Source organism: Amphiura filiformis, chromosome 17 (assembly GCF_039555335.1).
Source record: "Amphiura filiformis chromosome 17, Afil_fr2py, whole genome shotgun sequence".
Taxonomy (NCBI): Eukaryota; Metazoa; Echinodermata; class Ophiuroidea; order Amphilepidida; family Amphiuridae; genus Amphiura; species Amphiura filiformis.
In genome coordinates this window covers 41,766,299-41,788,628 of record NC_092644.1, presented here as the reverse complement: position 1 = coordinate 41,788,628, position 22,330 = coordinate 41,766,299, and the positions used below count along the sequence as shown (strand labels likewise).

Below are 22,330 nucleotides of genomic sequence, written 5' to 3'. Positions count from 1 at the left end.
TGTCCTTGGGCGGATTGTCTTTCGAGTGAACCAATTTCACAAATGTACATGGAAAATATGTGAAATTTTTAATCAATCAAGAATTATCAATAAAAACAGCAAAAACAGATGCATGTGTAGATTGTAGTTGGTAAGTTCTTAAAGACCCAGAAGGGTAGAATAAGGGGAGACACACATACACGATTCATGTCACCTAGCACAGTGAAAGTCATTTGCACAACTTAAATACAATTTACAAAATGTGTAAAAACTTTTTTTTGCCTCAAATAAATAAATTTTATGTATTTATTGCAGCTAAACTATTTGAATTTCAATTGATTTGGAATATATGGGAGTAGTACTAAGTCATCCAAGTGAGGAGGGATATCGTGTATCTTCATCAGTAACAGCTGTAAACGGTGCTGGGCAACCTATGGATGTCAACATGCCTAAGTTGTTGAAGCATAGACAGAGTGCCGAGGCCAAGAAGAAGATGGAACATCAAAAATATCTGGTAAGCAACTTTAGAAGATTGCCACCCCTACAATGTACGTAAACCTTCATGTAACGTACTACTGATGCGAGTATAGTCCCACCATGAATGATCCTAGCATTTAGCTCAAGGTCCAGGGACACTCCAAAACAGGGTGGGACTATATACATGTACTCGTCAGTATGGCACATGTAATTCTTAATCTTTTCCCTAATACTACATGAAACTTATTGTAACCTATTTACACATAACACTAGTCCTAATCATATAAACCTAATCTGATCTCATTCTAAAGTCTTGTTACAAGCTACTTATAGTTGATTATTAATTATTATTGTTAAGGGGTACTACACCCCTGTGGTAAATTTGTGACTACTTTTGAATAATAATATCAAAAAATAATAACACACTGGTAACAAAAGTTATGGATATTATTGGGGCAAGGGATCCAATTACTACACTGAAATTTCAGTAACTCAAGACAAGCGGTTTAGCATATATGATAGGAAATGAGGTACATCCTAGCGGTACCTTATTTCTTATCATAAATAACGAACCGCTTGTCTTGGGTCACTGAAATTCCAGTGTAGTAATTGGATTCCTTGCCCCTGTAATACACATAACTTTTGTTACCAGTGTGTTATTAGTTTTTGAGAAAAATGCAAAAATAGATACAAATTTATCGAGGGGTGTAGTACCCCCTTAAGTAACTGTCTTAATACTTTTGTGGTCCAGTACACATTCCATGATTGATCCCGTAGAAGAGACATGGTCTCCATCCCTCCTAGGTGCTGTTGACCAGCACAGACCACAGAAGTATAAAATATAATTTAAATGACCTGAAACCTAAGAAAAACCTAAAATGCATTAAAATTGCTTCCAAAAATGAAATATGCGCAGCCTACAGGAAACAAACTTTTTTAGCCTAAGAATCTGAAACATTTTACATAATAAGATTTGTAAATCTGACATTCAAAATCTTTTTACATTTTTGTCTCGAAAATGTTGAGCGTAATTCCAGAAGTATCATTGGCATAATGAGGAATACCGTCTTCCACCCTGTGTTTTGAGTTGATATTTAAAGGGTTTAGGGTTATAGTTATTACCTGTAACAAAACACATAGTTACCTGCAGTCGCCTCAAAATTGTGTTGCTGCCCTCGGCGACCAACTTAAAAAATTGGAAATCTGTTCAAATCAAAATTGTCAAAATCTCTCCATTTTCATGTTTTATTTAAAGAATTGTCTCATCCAACGGTTGTAGTAAAATTGCGACTTATTTTTCAGGAAGGTTGTACCTTCATAGGCAAAAGAAAAAAAGTTAATAAAAGATAGACCATCAGACTGACCCTCCTGATTTTACACATAACTATAAATTATTTGGTCCTAGGAAATAGTGGGATTGGGCACAAGATGTAGATAGGGGAAAAACAAACAAACAAAAAAGTAGAAGGACTTATTATTAGCAATCTTCAAAAGTTCTACTTCATTGGAAATGGAAAAAGCTGCAGTTTGTACTTTCAATATAGTTAGAATATAAAAATATCTATTTGAAGTTCTCTAAAGATTTGCATAATGGTGCACATTAGCTCGTTAGGGTCAAATTCTCATAGAGAGCTCTCGGCCTCCTCTGAAGATCCCAACAAGGATTAAATGTCCGTACCCTTATAATTGCGGGTGGGGTATTTATGAATGGGTACCTTTAGTTTGTGTCTAAAATTCCAGCTGCATGTATGTCAAGGGAACACACATGCGCCATTAGGCAAATCTGTAGAGTATAATACAGGATGAGGTATGGATTTTAAACATTAAGTCTTTGTTTGTTCTTTTCATTTACAGGCCAAGGAATCACCAGAACCTACGTATGATTTGTCTCAATGCGAATTACCAGAGGTATGTTCACATAAATGCCACTTACATGTAAGAGTGTTTTTCAAAACCTTGCTCAGTTCACCGCTCCATGTTACTCATATTATACTCTGTTGGCAGTTAGGTAGTGAGCCAATAATAGTTATATTTACCATTCCAAAGGCAATACAATGACTGTTTGATTATGACCGAACATGAGTAAATGGTGGACTGAACAAGCGTTGTAAAGCTGTCCTCAATTATGTGAATTTTCTGTGTGTTTCTTGTAATTAATGTACACTTGTATACATTGTACATATAGACTTTTATATTATGATAAACAAATGCATCAGGTGAAAAGTGAAGCAAGAAATTGTGAGACTTCATGAGCTTAAGACTCTATCTGAAGTGTACATGCAATTATCATTACTGCTTCCTAATGCTAGATTTACATTATTTCTGTATGACATACATGTATAAAGGATCCAGATAGCAGGTCTTAGGAATATATTGGGTTTCAAATGAAAAGTTTCAATATTAGCTTTGTTATACATTTTTTTAAATGATATCTTGTCTGAATTTAGTTGAATATTGTTGCAAATTAGCGCTGTGATTATATGCAAATTGCAAAGTTTTTAAATTTCTTTTTGCCTTCAGTTGTCCTTACGTCAGATGACTTAAAATCACTGACTTGCGTATGAGTAGTACATGTACCTTACTAATACCCAGATATGGACACATTTTATAATTAGAGAGTAGGATACAGGACTTATCTTCAATCCCCGAAATATGTCCTTGAAACGCTTTAGGCATCTTGAATGAAATCAAAAGTGTATTTTTAATGTGGATAAAATGTTCAATATTTGGAATTAGAAGAAAGCTGGGCCATCAATTAACACTTTTTCCTTCCCCACCCCCATCATTCAATGTTGCGACACTTTGGAGACACGCTGAACACATTTGCACGTTTCAACATTGCACGGGGAGTGGGGATTTATTTTCCCTAAAGACGCTTTTAATGTTTCAAGACATATTTCGGGATTGTAGCTTGTAATTATTCAATTTATTCAAGCAATGCAAACAAAGAATAGTTTTCCCTTTCTTCAATGTTTCGTTACCTCTACAATGTACATTTTGTAGGTAACACAGCAAAACAGGTCAAGCTCAGTACGGGTCAAGTGTGCATTGACATTTCACTGATTGCATTCCAGTTTCTGTAATTGGCCAAAAGTTGATCCCAATTAAGATACCAGAGGACTGTTCAACACGTTAACATATCTAGTACACAAGTTTGTCTCATATCTTTACATCATAGATGAATGCTCAGTTTACATTATATTGTGATTGAAAGTACATGCATAGGCCCACTGTATCTGGGGGAAAACAGATTTGAATTGTTGCTGGAGATGCTTCATTATTATATTAGATATCATTTAAGTTGAAGCACATTCTCTGTATTTAAAACTTGGTGTGTCTTGGGCTACTGTGCACAGTGGGCCAGGATGTAACAAATTTGTGCCAAGATTAAAAATGTCTTTAAGATACCAAGAAAACATTGCATTTTTATGTACCTGCAGGAATTCAATGGACAGTATTTTGAATTCGTATGATGTATTAAAATACTGTTCTCTGATTGGTCAAAATTAACTTTCATAAAATGTCCATTTCAAACATACGTTTATGTAAATTATTGAAACATGTTGTTTCAAACAAATAGGTTTAATTTGTGGGCTCACAGAATGCAACATTTGCTCAAAAGGGTGTTGGCTCTAAAAACTAGTTACTTGTTATGCAAATGAGCTAGTTCATGCTCAAGTACACTGCATTTTAGGGCCGACCCAGGGGGCCGACTGTGTTTGTAATATTAATAACTGTCCAAAATTTGTGTGTGGCTAAGGATGAATGTCACTGCTTAGATGTACATTGTAGCTCCACATACCATCTCATGGAAGATTTTGTGTCTGTAAGAGCATTTATTATGATCCACCATTGTTAGATGTAGATCGTATAAAACTTGCATATCGTCTTTTCTGTTTTCGTCCTTTTCAAATTCATAGTCAATGTCTGAAGTAACGTTTAGAGGTTGCATTCTGTTTATTTCAGCAGGGACTCTATGCATTTTTTCTTGACATTTTCTTCCTGAATTGGAGGTTGATTGGCCGACAAAACCGTGCTCAGGAAGGAACAGAATTTTGCCACAATATTTGCCACAGTTGAAGGGGCACAAGTGTCTTGCAAAACAAGTTCTCATCCGATTTATCAGTTGAGCTGAATCTTTGTTTGTATTGACTTTGTCCTGAAGATCCATCGAAACCCCATTTGCATACTATTGTTTCTTCTGCTTGAATGTTTTCAACAATGGCAGTAACTGTTTCATTTTCTTCTTGAATTATTTGCATTACCATATGGCAAGACGGTTCTGAAATGGTGCCTTTGCCGAATCCTCATTTACAAAGATGTTGGCCGGGTATAGCATTTTATCTTAGCTTCCCTGATTTTATTATGGGGGGAGGTAAATATTAGCTAGTTTGGATTTTGCAGTGGATCATATTATACTGTTTGATACGATTGCTTTATCATGTTGCAGTCAATAAACAGTGGCAGCACTTCATCTGGTGTAAAAGGCTCTGGAGTGTCAAGTGGCTACTTTTTTCCCTTATTTTCCCTATCTTGGTAGGTCATGTTGGTGACATCATGGCTAGTTTTAAAAATGGGCAGTGCTTCTGATCAGGGTTCTTATTGAAGGCTCCTTATGAAGCTGCATAGAGAAGTTTATCTGGGGATTCTCTTACATGTATACCATGTGCTTGTCATTTTTTAGACCGCCCAGAAAGAGATTCCCACTCTTTCTGAGAATGTCCAACTGCAGGTTCATTTGATGGGTCTGGATTTGAGTTCTCATTCTGTGTTAAATAGTTGCTAACCTCATCAGGAAATGTCATTAATCCATCGAGCCATTCCTTGTTCTTCACGAGGAATGCATATTCCGTATGTTAACTCTCTTTTCACCTTTCTCTTAGTTTGTAAAGAAACTTAATGTTGAAGCTGTCTGTTGATTAAGTTCTTCTGGAAAGGAGCTTTATGTGCAATGATGGCTTATTAAGAAGTCCATGCAATATCTGCACAATGTATCTATATCATTAATGGATTTTGAAGAGTTTACAGTATCAAATAATTGTTTCCTGGATAAAACATGATAAGGGTGAAATATTTTCAGATAATATTCTGAAGAAGATACCAACAAAACATTCCATTTTTATCATTTTATGTACCTCTCTAAATCCTGGACTCATGTGAAAGCCACCTAGCACTTAGCCCTTCATGCTGGGTCTTTTTTTTTCAAGCTCTGTTTTAACAAAAGTTATCTGGAAAAAAAGAGCTAATTTTGTTATGAGTATGATGACTTGCATTGCTTATTCTGATGAAGCTTTCACAGCATGTGTACAAGCTTCTTTATTACATGTAAACATTTTTCCATGATTTCTTTGTCTTTGCAGGTTCCAGCCGGCACATACTCATTGTGTAAAGTTCTGTTAAAGGAGGTAAGTTCAACAAGCATTAATACCGGAGGATGGTCCATTGTCATCGCATGCTGATGTAACTTTGATTAAATGACCTTTGGTCTTTTTCCATTATTTTGAGTTTCCATTTGTTTTAATATGAGAAGTAAAATACTGAATGCTGTCTGAATTGAAATATCAGGGTGTGAGAGAGTTCCTCTTAGCAGCTGATTTCCTCTTTGTTGTTGCCAAAATTTACACATTTTCTTTGATTTTCAGCCCATATTTGGCATTTTTACACTGTTTTCAGCATTTTTTTAGTAATTTTCTTCCTTTTCAGTCTGTGGCCTCTTACATCCCTAAATTATGTTTTCAAGATACAAGATATTTTATTTTCCCATAATTCACATGAAATCACACAAGTATGAATTTGAAAAAACAAATAAACAAAGGCAATATCAAACAAACGAAATATGGAGGGGATGACCAGAAGGCCAATAAGGCCAGAGGAAGTCACCCCCTTTAACAAAGAAATGTTACCATCAAACAAAACGAAGCATAACAAACAAACGAGAAACACAATGCTCAAGAATTAATCATATTTTGAGATCAAGTCTCGTTTTCCCACTACCGAAATCACTATTTTGATGGAGGGGGCATATGGGATAGTGTGGAAAATATGCTGTTAATCAGACTATCCTCCTACTGCATTTACATGTATGTAGTGCTCAACATGACATTATGATAATCACTGTAACAGTATTACTGATGCATTTTTCCTACAAAAATGAAATAATGCTTTTCAAAATGCTTCCTGGTTAACTTATGAAAGCGGGGTTTTTTTCCTAGTCAGGATTTGTGTGAGTTGTGAATTTCAGGGAATTTACTTCTGAATGAATGATATTAAATTAACTTATTGTTATTTTTGCATCTTTACATGCTCACAGGCCACTTATTAAATTCACACAAATTTTAGACCATTGTGGAATAAAAACCCAACATATATTACAACATGTACAGTATGTGTAATTTTGTTCTTGCTCCATCGTTTGCCTTTCAGGTATTAATACTTAATGATAATTACTTGTCATGTCTGTCTGGAGGAGGATCGGTAAAAGATTTGATGTCAATTAGGGTAAGTGTAGTGGACCCAAAGTGTAATTGATTGATCCTAAAGAGTAAAAGACAATCATGGTAAAACAGTGGCATGATCTACAGGAAATAGATATAATAAACACAATTTTTCACCAGATTCGATGTCAAAAATAATAAAGGAGATAAGCTGATAAGTAGAAAAAGTGATCCTACCTGGGAATCGAACCCGGGGCCTCAGGTTTTACCAGACCTGTGCTCTGCCATGGGAGCTTCATGATTAGGCAGGTTGAAATTTGAACCTATAATCTGGAGATCAGATTAATTGACTGCTTATAAGTTCAAATTTCAACCTGCCTAATCATGAGCTTCTGTGGTAGAGTGGTTAAGGCACAGGTCTCTTAAACCTGAGATCCTGGGTTCGATTCCCAGGTGAGATCACTTTCTACTTTTCTCATTTATTATTTGCATCGTCAAATCCAGTGAAAAAAATGATGTGTATTATAAGAGACACTCAGTTAGTCTGATTTGATTTGATCAAAGCTGTTACTGTGATTACTTTCCTTGGAAGGGAGTATTACTTTACCTTGCTCAGGAGTATTTGATACTTGAGTTTCCCATTAATGGGATACTGTATTGGACTCACATTAATGCATTCACCCTATTAAGTGATTCCTGTGGCCATTTCCAGTTCAAAAATAGTATCAATAAAGCCCCTCCTCAAAACATTTTCTGAAGTAGTCAAGTTGGGCTGCTAATTATATGTCAGTTGAATTGTATTGGCTTAATTTCAGAAAGACTTGTAGAACACAAGTGCCCAAACCCAATTAATGGAAGAAAGGTGCATGCTAGGCATGATGCAAACACATGCACAAACTTGTGTAAAACTCAAGCATTAGAGACACCATCAATGATCTCTGTAAAGGAGTAAAATATTTTAAGGTATGGCTTAAACACAGCTTGTTTTTTTGTTTGTTTTTTTAAATAGCGATTTATATAGCGCCTTTTCCAGCTAGATCTTGAAGGATTCAAAGCGCTGTAATTTCGCTGCCATGGTGAATCATCACAATCAGATCGCATCACCTAGGCCAGTTGCAGCCGAACCTGGCGCAGACCTATCCGCACTTAGATTGTAACATCCACCAATTATCTGTGCAGCTCCCCAAAGTTTACCTTCATTACAATCTTATCACTTGCAGGGTGTGTTAGCGCACCTATACTCTTTACAAAAATACAGGAATATTATTTTTGATTTTTTTTTTCGAACGTCTGATTTAGCGAATCATTAATAATTCCTGTAAGATGAAAATTATAATTCAGATTTGGATGTTGACAGTTTTTGGTCTCCACAGTGACAATCCAATATGTATATGGGCTTTACAAATACAAGTTGTCTGAATTACTTTGAATAAACATATTATTTCTATATGTTTATTGAATTATATATTTGATATATCAGGTGTTGGATATACATAAAAACGAAATCACCGAAATACCAGAAGAAATCTGCGAGCTGTGCAATCTACAAGTTCTCAATATGGAAAGCAACAAATTGAAGAAACTCCCAAAGGGTTTAGGAAGACTGCAGGCCTTGCAAACACTCAATGTGAGAGGTATGTCAGCAAAAATAAAATATTGCAAATATAAATAAATAGATCTGAAGAAGACAAAGCAATAACATTATTTGGTATGCTCATCTAATGAGTAGATAGATCATTATTGTTCCAAACTTAAATTATTCGGCAAGGTCCTTCAGCAGTCTTCTGATTTGGCACTGTTAACAGCGCAAACACTGAAGTGGGGTCATGCCATCATCACATTGGCACCTCATTCATTCATCACATGACCCAGATGTGACCTAGTTCTTTTAACAAGATAATCGAGAAGCGCAATCAGGCACTGCTGACCATGCCGAATGCATTATACATTCCAGTTTAAAATCCGGATAGTTCGGGAATTTTGACCTGTTTGGTTATAAATCAATAATTATTCAAATTCCTTGATTATTTAAGTTGAATTTAATGTTGAGAATTGTTATAAAATATGTCAATGCCTAAAACTAGTTTGATTTGTCATACAGGTAACAGCTTGAAAGAGTTGCCAGACAGTATGTGCGAGATGAAGTCACTGAGAACATTAGACATAGGAAACAACAAAATCAAAGTATTACCAGGCAGATTATGTGAAATCAGAACACTAGAGGTAAGATGGCATACTCTATGGCAAAAGACAATAACATGGTTTGAATCTCTTTGTATGTTATATACTTATTGCCACATGAGCCAAACAGAAAAGTGAACTTCAACCAGTGTTCTGTATACTGTGAATTCTTGCATATTCATGAGAGTTGATTGTTCGATCGTACGTGACTAATGAAGGGAGAGCGTGGCGCAATGGTTACGGTACTTGCCTTTAGTGCATAAGGTCCCGGGTTCAATACCCGGGGGTGCGATTTGCTGGGATATTGACTTGGAAAAAAAAGTCTGAAATTAATTGGCAACTTCTGTAGATTAAATTTAGACTTCCACTCTCCCCATGGTTCATTGGGTAATTAAATGAATCATGAAAGTACTCTGTCCTTCGGAGGGGACGTTAATCTGTCGGTACTGTGTGCAGAGAGCCATACCTGTACATGTACCTCGCAGCCAGTTTCGGAAAGAGTAGGGTGTTAACCCCTGACTGTTCCCAACCCGTCCCGGTGTTCAAATGGACCCCAATGGAAATAAGCTTCAATAGAGGCTTTCTTGGGTTATCCAGGGTTGTGAAACCCAAACAAATCAAATCAAACAATCATGCCAGCGTTGTGTGCCTTTGCGTATATGTGATGGAGCGTTATGGCGCTATGGGCTCCCTTGACATAACTTAAATTTTAGGCACAAACTAAAAGCGACCTCCCATAAAAGTCCCACTGGCAAATAGGGGCATGGACCATTAATTTTTATTGGCAATTTCAGAGGAGGAAGCTCTCTATTTGTACATGAAATTTACCCCAAAGTTAAGGAGCCCACATGCACCATTAGGCGAATCTTAATGGTATACCCTTTGGGACAGAATTGAATACAGAGTACAGCATATTATGTCCGTCTTCACAAAGGACATACCACTGACTATTACAGGTGTCTTTAAACAAAGAACATCAACTCAACTTTTGGAAAGTCTCAAAACTCCCAACTTGCGACTTAACGCTCATTTCGTGCGAGCAAGTCACACATTTTTATAGCAAAAGGGAACTATTGCATAAATCCATAGTAATCTGCTTTCTCACATCGCAGGAATAGGAACAAAATGCATATAAGAAAAGGGATAGTGCAGCTGTATTTATGGGATATTTTGAATATATTTTATTTCAGACTATAAATTTAGACGGCAAAGATATGAAGTATCCGCCTGCAAACACATGTTTACTGGGGACAGAATCTATCATGAAATTCCTATGCTCAGGTAAGGCTTACAATGACTTGCAATCAGCTGATAGTGTCAACATTTATAAGTCAGACAGCAAAATTTAGTTTGCAACTGCATGCATGAGGGACTGCACGTTTATAGCCCAGCGGGGGTGGTTGGTGCAGTAAGAACATGACAAGACAAGAATTATTAAGCCATTATGTAATACAATTTGCACTCCATAATTTTGCAGTTATGATACAACTTTCAAAGTGTAGTGCAAATATTGCTATCAACTAAATTGCAAGTAAACATGCGAGTTACACAGTCATTAGCAAGGACTCATATAATGTTTTGCTCAAAGCCTACCAGCGTATTATGATCTGGTCAATTTATAATAACATTAATGTACTGTATTATAATGGTATCGCAATCATATGTCAACTGTAGCGTTTTGCAATACAAGTTGGAGAAAATATTTTGATGACTGTTCACATATTAGTAGTTTTATAAGTATGCAATAGAATAAGACATTTCAAATTAAATTTGTAACTGAATTAATTGATCAATTAAATTACTGAGATTTTCAGTGGTGTATTGATATAAGTAAACAGGTTTCACCTTTATTCTGCATGCACTGAAATTTGCTTATTTTTTTTATAAACAACTAATTTTGTACTGAAATTATGCTTGTGAATTTATATTGACTTACTTTTTACAGCATACTGATATCACCCCTAATATTTAACAGCATAATCACAAGCTTATTTGATCTTTATGCCTAATTTCTCCCCAAGAATGCAACCTGGAGTACACTCCACCATCACAGCATGTATTGAATGTACTAGCTGCACCTACATTAGGGGCACCAAATAAAAACTTGGAAGCAGACAGAGTAAAGCTAGATGCAATGTCAACCAGTGTCATGAATTATGAAAAAATTAAGGTGAGTACATAAACAAAAGAACCATTTGATGTAATTTACAAAAATGTGTTGTTATTTGTGAGCAGCTGCCATTTGGTTAGTTGTGTGTTTTGTTTTCACCGAAAAATTGCAGCAAAATATGCTTTATCATCAGTTTCAGTATAGTCTGGCCGAAAGGTGGACAGACTATAGAATTGGGGTGCGCCATTTATTTAATTGACCTTTTTGGTAAATCCCATAATTCCTTGCGGTTAGACCTGAGATGTTGTCATTTGACATCAGGCCAACTTACAATGCACAGTAATGATTTTTGCTAAATTATGCGCGCATCAGCGTGCCGTCAGATGATGAAATTTTGGGTCTAACCTTAATGAATTATTGGATTTATCGAAAAGGTCAGTTAAATTAACAAATTTCTCAAACATGCTCATCTGTGAGGACACAGTCTGTAACCCCCAATATGACTGTACATTCATAGATGACCTTTGAATGTGTTAGGTACAAAAACTCAATACTCCACAACTTGATATTTAATTATGCTAACTTATTTGCAGTGGAAGTAGAGATATAATGGGATTAGTTACCATCGGAATGGGTTTACACTATTTTTGAATGTATTGCCCTGCACTTTAAGCAGGATGCACTCATGTGTGTAATGATAGATTGAGTACGATACTGCTCTTTTCAAATACAGTAATCTTACAGGTGCGGGTGATCAGCATGATGTGAAACTTCTATAGAATTACGATCCAGGTCTTTATCCCTGTAGGGCGTAATATCTAGTGCAGGGCAATACATTCAAAAATAGTGTAAACCCATTGCTATGGTATTTAATCCTGTTACATCACTATTGCTACAGCGAATTTCCAAACTTTGGGTTCTTCCTTCATATGCACAAAATGAGCCTATTATCAAGACTTCCATTGAGGGATTAGACTGATTTATTCCGAATGCTGCATAACATTTGTCTGGATACTAGGCTAACTCTTGAGTATGCTTTTATGAAGGTATAACACCCAACATTATCGTAACCTGGGTATTCTGATTGCCTGATGATTTGTGATGTGATACAGTGTGCATTGTATGTATACAACAAAACTCATTGTTATAGGCTATCTCAGGGAGTGGCTGCATATGTATACTATAATATGTGCTTATCATTTATTGGGAGTCTACAACAGGGTACCTTTGAGGGTATGTCAGCTCTATCTCATTACCCATTATTACTGTGCAATGTGCATTGCCATGGCATGGCAATGGATGCCATTTGATATACATTTTGTACCTTATCACTTATTATACAAAATTGTTTTGGAATTGGGTAATTTATGCTGATAAACAACCATATTCATTGTATTTTGATCAATGCATACTGAATACAATATGGATATAGAAAGTATGTATTTAATAAGCTTTATAAAACTAACCAATATAAATGTGCGGTTTTTGCATGAGAATTTAATTAACAGAGCTAAATTGATTATGATCTGTGGTGTAGTAGACCATGTGAGACCCCATTGTGGTGATGTGATATTGTATCTCCTGAAAAACCCTGAAATCCTTCACTGTTTCATAGGTGAGCAGGAGATGCCTGAAATATGGGGTGAAGTAGCAACTAACATACTATGTTACCAGCTTATTTTGGTATTTTTTGAAAGTATGAGTCTTAACTATCTCACAGGTAAAAATTACCCAGAATTCCTGTCGGGAACGTGTTCCATGAAGTGCAAGAGGCGAAACGGCTCTGCACATACCCCATATTTTTACAGTCTATCGTGTAACACAAAGGCACGCAAAGCTGTCATGGTTAGACTCGCACAATAAAATGATAAATCCTCATGAATATGCAAAAATTCACAGCATACAAAGACAGGGACATTTTTAGTTATAATCTGTTGCAAGGTTCCTTTTATACATTAACTATCGTGTATAAGTGTGCAACGTCAAGCGTGTGCATAGGACCTTGTGGAAAATATTACACACTGGACGGTTAGCAGTATGCTTAATTTGTGAAAGGGAATCTGCAAAATACCGTTAAGATTCGCCTAATGGCGCGATGGGCTCCATTGGTATAAGTGGAATTTTAGGCACAACCTAAAAGTGCCTGCCTGTAAAATTCCCACCAGCAGATAAGGACTCGGAACCTTAATTCTTTGGGGGATTTTAGAGGAGAGAGCTCTCTTTTTGCACATGCAATTTACCCGAAGGCAAAGGTGCCCAAGTGCGCCATTAGGCGAATCTTTATGGTATTATAATAGCTAAGACTGACTTGTATAGATAGGATAATTAGCATTGCCTTAAGGTCCGTTCATACTATGCCGCAATTTCGGTTTGGTGCGTTGTCGCACTGCATCGTACTGCAAGATATTATATTGCGGTATTGCAATAAAGTTAAATACATTTTATCTTGGAAATGTGACAAGTTGCGTTGAGCTGCGGTAAAAAGTAATCGAAATATCGGCAACGCATCGCAATGCAATTGGGGCGTAGCATGAACGGCCCTTTAGGGAATAAACCAAAAGGTCGATGGTGTCATATTACAAAAGTGCTTTTGTTAGGAGGCTGTCACCCTCCCTCACTGGGCTTCCCTCCTTGTGACTGTGAAATGTTAACAATCCCAGCCTCAACTTTGACCGATATTTAACTAGTTTTTGTACAAATGTAATCTGACCTTTTGACCCCTTCCCTATAACCAAAGGACTTTTGTTTATAGGACATTTTTGAACTTTTGGTTTGTTCCTTTAAAGAAGATGCAAATTGTGAGTCCTGGTCATTCGCATAGTAGTATTTTGAACTGAGAGGAAGAATTAATCACAAATTATCCAAAGATTTTTTTTCTCAATTATTTCAGGCAGCAAAGAAACCCGATGCTAATGTGTTGTCCGATACCAAGCAGATATTTTATGCTGTAACTATTTGCATGGTTGTATGCATGGTTAAACAGAAGCTTGACTTGTCACTCCATTGATTCTTTGCATGATCACCTCAAAACAAGGTTCTACCTGCAAAGTGCATGTTGTGTGTGCATACACCTTTCATACTTCATGCTTTAATTGCCATGTACGGTTTGCAAAAGCTTTCTGGCACATTGCTAGGAAAGAGTGGAAAACAAAAATGCATTAGCATGAAGAACCTGGTAGCAAAATGGTGGACCCATGTAAAAAGTCAATGTGAGAGCTATGCTAAGGAGGTAGTCAATTTTTGAAGATTTTCATATAATTTTTATCCCCTGTGTCTTTAGCCATAACGAGGGATGTTGCGATGGTTTATGCCTTCTGTATGTGGGAGTGTATTTGTACACTCATGACATTTCACATATAAACTGTGGACCTCTCTACAACAGGGGACCATCCTCGGTTCAAGGAGGTCTGCAGTTGTCTACAATTGTATTGCACTTGCGAGATACGAGTCAAGAGCATAAACAATGATCATAACTTAAATCAATTATGAACCCTGTTCATAAATTCTCTAACATTCAGTGATTGAATTTCATCAAATAATAACAAAATAAACGCTTTTTTAAAAACATTATTAAAAATGCTAAACCAACCGTTTTTATGCCCGGCACTTGACCAATCACATGCATTGTTACATTACATGTGCGAAAGAACAATCTGTCATGCACTAAATTCTATTAATGAACACCTTAATAATAATGGAAAATGATCCATGGGTGGAAAGTATTAACCAGTAGCCACTCAATTTTTTTTAAAGAAGGTCATTAGGTCTGGTTCACAATACTTTATGACTGAACTATATTTGATTGAATTATTTTTTACCTAAATCAAATGTATTTGTGAAATAAACCTCTGATATCCATGTGACATGATCTGGTTCATGGAGGCGAAAAGCGGCAAATTGAGATACAGGCAAAAATTTAGAGTAAAAAAGAAGAAAATAGACATGACTAAACTTCATAACTTAAAAACCAAGTTTGCTAGATCTTTGGTGTTTTCGGTATATGATAGCCGAATGTTGGTATAAGGTAATAATAATTATTATAGTAACTCAATTTTCAAAAGTGCCTCCTATGGACCAGATTGTGTCACATATTACGCTTATTATTTATAACTCTGCTTTCCTCAACTTTTTGTCACTGGGCAGGAAAAGCCTCATATATAATTCCATAGGTCAAATGCAAAACCTCATGTAACAAGTGGACCCCAGTTACACAAACCTCATGTATATAACGATTTTGTTATTTTGTGTGAGATGCAAAAAAATGGTTCAAAATTAAAAGGATTTACCTTAAAAATCGGTGTTAGTTATTTATAGACACTTACATAGTTTACAGTCAAAGGGGGAAGTATCAGAAGGTGTGTTAGGGCATTTTCTTCAAGTTGACATACAATAAAAAGAATTTGATCAAAAATTACACATGTGAGGTTTATGTAACTGGTGCCTACTTATTACATTTTTTGAACATGAGGATTTGTATTTGACCTTTAGAATTACATAATATTATAAGCTTTTTCCTGCCCAGCTACATTTTGTATTTCCTCACAACCCTGACCAGCTATGACTTTCATTGTAATATATCTATTTATAGACTATTCAGATATACTATGTGCACTTAAGTTGGTCAACATTATTACTAATTAAAGAAATATTATTATTTCCGCAAGATGTTTTTTGTATGATAGTTGATATGTTAAATTTGTAATGCATGTTTTCCATGTGCCTTGTGTCAAGCATGTAGCACCTAACATGGACTCTGCCATGTATCCTCTCTTCTGTAGATAGCTTACCTTTTTAATAGAAACATATATATAGAAACACACTGTATTGCTAGAATATTCACTCCCCTTCTATAATATCACCCTAGCATTTTTTTGCATGAATGAATGACCGAAATGCAGAAATGTCTGTGTCATATCATGTGACTAAGCTTAAATCTGGCATTTGTTGAATGTCACAATTGTAAAACTGCATGGACAAAAACCTATTGTAAACTTCAACTTCCATCTGTTCTAGGAATTGCAAGTGAATGAACACAGCTTTCAACAGCTTTATTCGATCCAACCGCGATTGTATTTCATGTATTTCAAACTACAACGCAATCGCACGACCTTGGATACAATACTAACCAATCACGAGTGCGTTGACATGGTTGGATTCATTTCCACATTACGCACACACCCCCACACATTGACGTACATTACGCAGTGTATGCAAAAAAATCGTCATGCTATGTCATGCTGTGTTCAATCAATTAAAATGTCCACTATAGTTCATTATCAAATTATAGTAGAATTTTTATTCAAAAAACTATTTTGCATTAAAATGCATTTTATAGTGATAATGTTCTGTATTAGTACCGATAATATTGCTGCAGATGCTGTTTACATCAATTGCACCATTTCCTAAACCTGGTCAATGATATCACTGATGACAATAGAGGTTATCCACTTCACTCATGTGTGACTTCTAACAAAAGGCACTGGTTCCCGTAGTATTCCTCATTCAAACTAATTCAATGCACGACCTCGGACTTACCTGTATGACTTTGGTGGGCTATTTTGAAACAGTCATGGTTGCACATGCAGGTACTTCTTTAGAATGTCCTAAACAAGGTATAGCAGTCGTTGGTAGGATATGCAGCTTATAGAACATGGATAACCTCTATTCAGCATCGAAGTGGTTACGTAATTCTCTTGGTTACCGGATCACGCTACTTTGGTATGCCTTCGAGTGCCATATACTTTATGTGGTGATCATTTCGATCGTGGTTCATTACTCTAGCGCGTGATCCCGTTGACATAGTAACATTACGTAACTTCGATACTGAATATTAACAAAGGCCTGGGCATAGACTAATACAGACTATTTATCAACAGTCAAAGTTCCTGTGCTTTGTATGCTGTGAATTCTCGCATATTCATGAGGGCAGATCATTCGATTGTATGTCTATCAATCATGCCAGTGTTGTGTGCCTTGCGGTATGTATGTAGCAAATTCATCTGTCTCTATTCATGGAATGATTGGCCCTTATTATGGGGTGATACTGAGACTTTGACTGTTTGGAGTTTGTCTGCATCTCTTTAGTCCATGGATATGGGTGTTTGTATCAGGGAGATAAATGTCTGAATATGTCATTTTGTTAAAATTATTTGTAATTTGGGACATGTGTTGTATGCCAAAAAATCAGGTTTAAAAAAAATTAACCAATTTCATACAATAAGTTCGTACATCATAGCTTTAACTGCATCTTGTACATGTAGGCCTATATTGTATTGAAAATGCTACATGTACATTTAATCATTTTCATTTTATGATGTCCTAATTATGTCTGTTATCTGTTGGTATATGTATAATATATAGCATGCTAACAGCAAGTTCAGTAATTGAAAGCTTAAAATTCTTAAAAGTCATAAAAAAAAAAAAAGAATGAGTTAAATAAGATGGCCGTAAAACAAGCTACAAAGTCCAGATATTACTGTTTGAATAAATCTTGATTTAAAAGAAAATTTAATGAACAAAACAATAATATTGTTAAATTAGAAGAATTTTTTGACTTCAACACTACTTAAAATTTGATAGTCATCGTCCCCCTCGTGGTCTTGGGGACAACACCTTTGACGTCATCATCTTCTAGTGTGATGTCATCCAAGGTTGTCAACAAGCCATAAATCATCAGAGCCATAACATCCGGCTGAGGACGCAGTTGGTACTATGAAAGTGCTCCCGGTAAGCAATCAAATTTTAAGTAGTGTTGAAGTCAAAAAATTCTTCTAATTTAATTCATACCACTGCATATGAATATTCAATTTTATAATAATATTGTTTTTTTCTTTTCTTTCCCATGCAGGAACAAAAAAGATTGGAAAGACAGAAATTGGAGCGAGACCTTGCTGCCTTGGACATAGAACATGCTAAGATTGTAGCCAAGTCAAATATGGACAGGGGAAGATTATTGGAGTCATTAGCTAAAGTAAGTCTCTCAATATGTAGTAGTGTATTGGATAAACTCTAGTTCATACCCTAACCATAACCAGGAGCCCAATCCCTAATAATAAATAATAAATAAATGTTGGACTTATATAATGCCTTTTTCCAGATCTTTACCCGATTCAAAACACTGTAATTTTGTTGCCGTAGTAAATCATCACAATCAGATTGGATCCAAACCAGGTGCAAACCTATCTGCACTTAGATTGTAACATCCACCAATTATCTGTGCAACTCCCTAAATGGAATGGTTCATCCCAAAAATTTCAGATATGTATTAAGGGGTGGGATATGAACGTTTGGACAGTATTTATTGCGGGACATTAGAGCACATCAGACATATCGAATTGCATTCTGAATACGAAGAATGTCCTTCCGATATCAAATAATTTTGATTTTTTGAAATTCGCAATGTAATACACATTTTATAGCAAATGATTAAAAATTGATATTTTTGATATTTAACAGTACTCGAAGTAAACTTTATAAATCTGATGATTTATACTTAAAGCGTATGTAGGTGGGATGAAAAACCGACGATCAATTGAAAATTTTGACCTTTCGTATTGAAGATATATTTTTTCCCCAAAACACCCAAAAAATTAGGTCTTTTTGGGAAAAAAATCCATATCTTCAATATGAAAGGTCAAAATTTTCAATTGATCGTCGGCTTTTCCTCCCAGCTACATACACTTTAAGAATATGTCATTAGATTTATAAAATGTACTTAGAGGACTGTTATATATCGTCACCCTCATAACCTAAGTCATTATTACATGTTTCTCATTTTCAATTTTGATTGTCTGAGTAATAAACCCATAATTAATAAAAATTTCCAGCCGCATTCTTCATTAACTTGTGGAATACATCAAAAGAGATGAATTCCACAAGTTAATGAAATATGCGGCTGGAAATTTGTATTAATTGTGGGTTTATTACTCAGAAAATCAAAATTGAAAATGAGAAACATGTAATAATGACTAGGCACTTTGGTTATGAGGTTGACGATATCAAAAAAGTGAAAAATATCATATCTTAATAATTTCTAATAAAATTTGTATTATATCGTGAATTTCAAAAAATGAAAATTATTTGATATCAGAAAGACATTCTTCTTATTCAGAATGCAATTCGATATGTCTAATGTGCTCTCATGTCCCACAAAAAATACTGTCAAAATGCTCATTCCAGATCCCTTAAGTGAATCTCTAATATGCCACTTATGTTTCTAAAGATGCCCATTTCCAGAAATTTCCTGATGTCAGAAAAGTTTGATCAATTATATAATTTAAAGTATAGGCAGATTTTCATAGACTGGCATCTCAGTGTTTCTCAAGTTATTTTAATGTGAAATTTTAATTCTGTTTTCATTTAACTCTTTCAAAGTGATGAATTAAACAAATTTTTTATTGTGATTTGTTACTTCTAGGACCAAGAAAAGATGGACACTGGCATCAAGTCACTGCAGGCAAGAAGTGATACAGAAAAGAAGCGACTTGTGGCATCACTCTATGATGGTAAGCTGATTACTGTTATGAAGGCATGACTCCGTTCAAATAGTTTGTATTGCATAACCATAGTTAGGGCTATAGGGCATTTATTTTTGGAGTAGCGTTAAGAATAAGGTTAGGGATATAGCTTTAGGGTTAGTGTTAGGGATGTGGTTAGGGTAGGGTTAAGATTAAGAGTTATTCGGTTTGGGTTAGGGGTATATTTAGGGTTAGGATTAGGGCTTAGGTTATGGGTTAGGGTGAAGGTTAGAGTAATGGTTAAGATTTATAGCTAAGATATTGGGTTTTCAAGCTAATGACCCTTTGGACTGTCCACCTGTAACCGTTTTGTGATGTATTTTGTAACTCCTTTTGTTAAATTCCAAACTTACAAGACAAGTTCTAGTGCTCGAAGAGCTTGAAAGTGCTTGACAGTCCAATTGGGAAAAAACTGAATAAAGCACACCTAAGTCAAGTTCAAATGCTTAGGTGATGTGTTAGAGTGAAGGTTAGAGTAATGGTTAGGATTTATAGCAAAGTTATTGGGTTTTTGAACTAATGACCCTTTGCACTGTCTACCTGTAACTGTTTTTGTGATGTATATATTTTGTAACTCCTTTTGTTAAGTTCAAACTTTTAAAAACTTACAGACATGTTCCAGTGATCGAAGAGCTTGAAAGTGCTTGACAGTCCAATTGGGAAAAATGAATAAAGTGTGCAACATTTGTAACACCTATTGTTAAAATCAAGTTCAAATGCCTGTGGAACATGGTAGCTTTGACAAAAATTGCTGCATATGCAGAATTTACTGCTATGCTGGATGAAATGAAAAGAGATTTTTTTTTATTCATGCAGACAATCATTAAACAAGTCTCCAAAATATTTAGCTTAGTTTTAGACAAATTTTATAGGTAGTGAAAAAGCGGTTACTGTTTCTTGTGTATATAGACCCACTGGGGCTATGACAGTCCTTATTAGTTGTTTATTTTTAAAACTTGCTGATTACATCTACCTTGTGACTCTTATCTACCTACATGTACTACACCTTCAACATGTGATAATCACTTGCACAGTGTCTTCAAGATGATATTTTGTGTCTTTCTTTTCCCTTCATTTGCAGTTGAACAAAGAGCGAGTAATCTTGTGAGCCAACTTCTAACTATGAATGAAGCGTAAGTTTACATTATCATAACTAGCAATGCTACAGATCATGCTAGTAATTTGCACAATTCAGTTATAGATGGGGTAAATAGACTTGACATCAATAATCACACAAAATAAAAATTCAAAATAAAACGAAAAGAGAACAGTGTTTTTTTAATCACAAGCTAAAAATACTACCTCTTTTTCTGCAGTTTGATTTTATGTGATTATCGATATCAAGGCTATTTCCCCATCCACAGCTGAATCATGCCAATTTGTATTGTCTATACCTCATATATATGTATTAGGTGACCAAATCATCTGCAATTTGCACCACAAATCTAAACCTATACCATGATCAGCTCGTCATAGGTGGGTCTCATTACATTGTGGATTACTATTGAATGGTGTGTACACAGTTGTGTGCAGCACCTACGTGAACTGCGCTTTACATACTGTGTGACTGACATATGCTTTTGTGAATTTATAGTATGTATGTATCTTGATATCTCAAAATTTGAGTGTCTAAATACAACTATTCTTACCCAAATCCCTGTTGTAAACAATGAGTTCACATTTTTCTTTGTTTGATTATTGTGTCTTCTTTACAGAGCGAGAAAGAAAGAAGCATTGCTAGACAAGATGGAAAAAGAAAGGCAAGTTTGTGTAGGCCTACCTAATGAATATAGTTTCTTTTCACATCTTGATTACTGACACTAATGTAAATTTTCAAATTGTTCATAGTTAAGCACCATGTGTTGAGCGTCGTACAAGTGTGAATGCAGAAGTGATATACAGTCATGCTGATTGGATGATCAGCAATCATGACGACAAAATGGTTGACCCATTAGTCCTCCAGCCATTTTTGCCGGACATTTGTCAAACAATTGCCGATCACAAACATTTGTCAAACAGTTGCGTAAATGCCTATAAACGTTTGGCAAACGTTTGTGTTTGCTAAAGTTTGTCAGAAGTTTGGCGAAGGTGGCTATGTAGAAGGGGCAGAGACTTCACCTCTTTTTGCGCTCAATGATTACCCCCTCTCGTACTAGGAACTCTGAACAATTAAGAAATTTACTTTATACTGAGTCAAGAATAGATGAATAGATTAGTAGGCTAGCGGGGGGGAGGGAAGATACACATATACAAGTCTTGAGTCTCAAGGACTTTTACCCAAATTCATGAGCACTATGGTGGTGTTGCTTTAGTCGAGCTACATGCTATGCAGAATGTTTTTATCTCGTTTTTAGCCCACTCTTTTTTTCAGTAGTGAATTTTCCTGACAACTACATTTTATAAAAGGCTTTAGTCCTTGACATAAATTGTTTTTAATTATTTTAAAATATCACAGAATGGAGATGGACGATTATTTCAAGATTGTAGCAGAAGAACATGACCACTTGAGAGAAAATGACATCATCAAATCAATGAAGATAACGTTACAGAGTAACTTTGACTTGGAAGACTTAAGACAAAGATATGAAGCCAACAAAGATACAATACTAAGGAAAGCACAACAAAGGTGAGTG

At 35.6% G+C, this 22,330-nt stretch overlaps 1 protein-coding gene across 2 annotated transcripts in view; it reads left to right on the top strand.

The window, feature by feature from the left end:
• LOC140137804 (E3 ubiquitin-protein ligase LRSAM1-like) overlaps nt 1-22,330 on the top strand; it is a 42,972-nt gene that overhangs the window by 9,615 nt on the left and 11,027 nt on the right. Inside the window, exons 2-15 of one of the 2 annotated variants that reach the window (XM_072159586.1) lie at nt 295-493; nt 2,311-2,364; nt 5,817-5,861; nt 6,880-6,954; nt 8,371-8,524; nt 8,992-9,113; nt 10,262-10,352; nt 11,093-11,241; nt 14,072-14,128; nt 18,029-18,151; nt 19,598-19,685; nt 20,779-20,830; nt 21,413-21,457; nt 22,153-22,323. In XM_072159586.1, the coding sequence (XP_072015687.1) occupies nt 329-493; nt 2,311-2,364; nt 5,817-5,861; nt 6,880-6,954; nt 8,371-8,524; nt 8,992-9,113; nt 10,262-10,352; nt 11,093-11,241; nt 14,072-14,128; nt 18,029-18,151; nt 19,598-19,685; nt 20,779-20,830; nt 21,413-21,457; nt 22,153-22,323 (1,391 nt within the window). In that variant the 5' untranslated portion in view covers nt 295-328. The remainder of the gene's footprint in view (nt 1-294; nt 494-2,310; nt 2,365-5,816; nt 5,862-6,879; nt 6,955-8,370; nt 8,525-8,991; nt 9,114-10,261; nt 10,353-11,092; nt 11,242-14,071; nt 14,129-18,028; nt 18,152-19,597; nt 19,686-20,778; nt 20,831-21,412; nt 21,458-22,152; nt 22,324-22,330) is intronic. The other variant, XM_072159587.1, reaches the window with a different exon arrangement.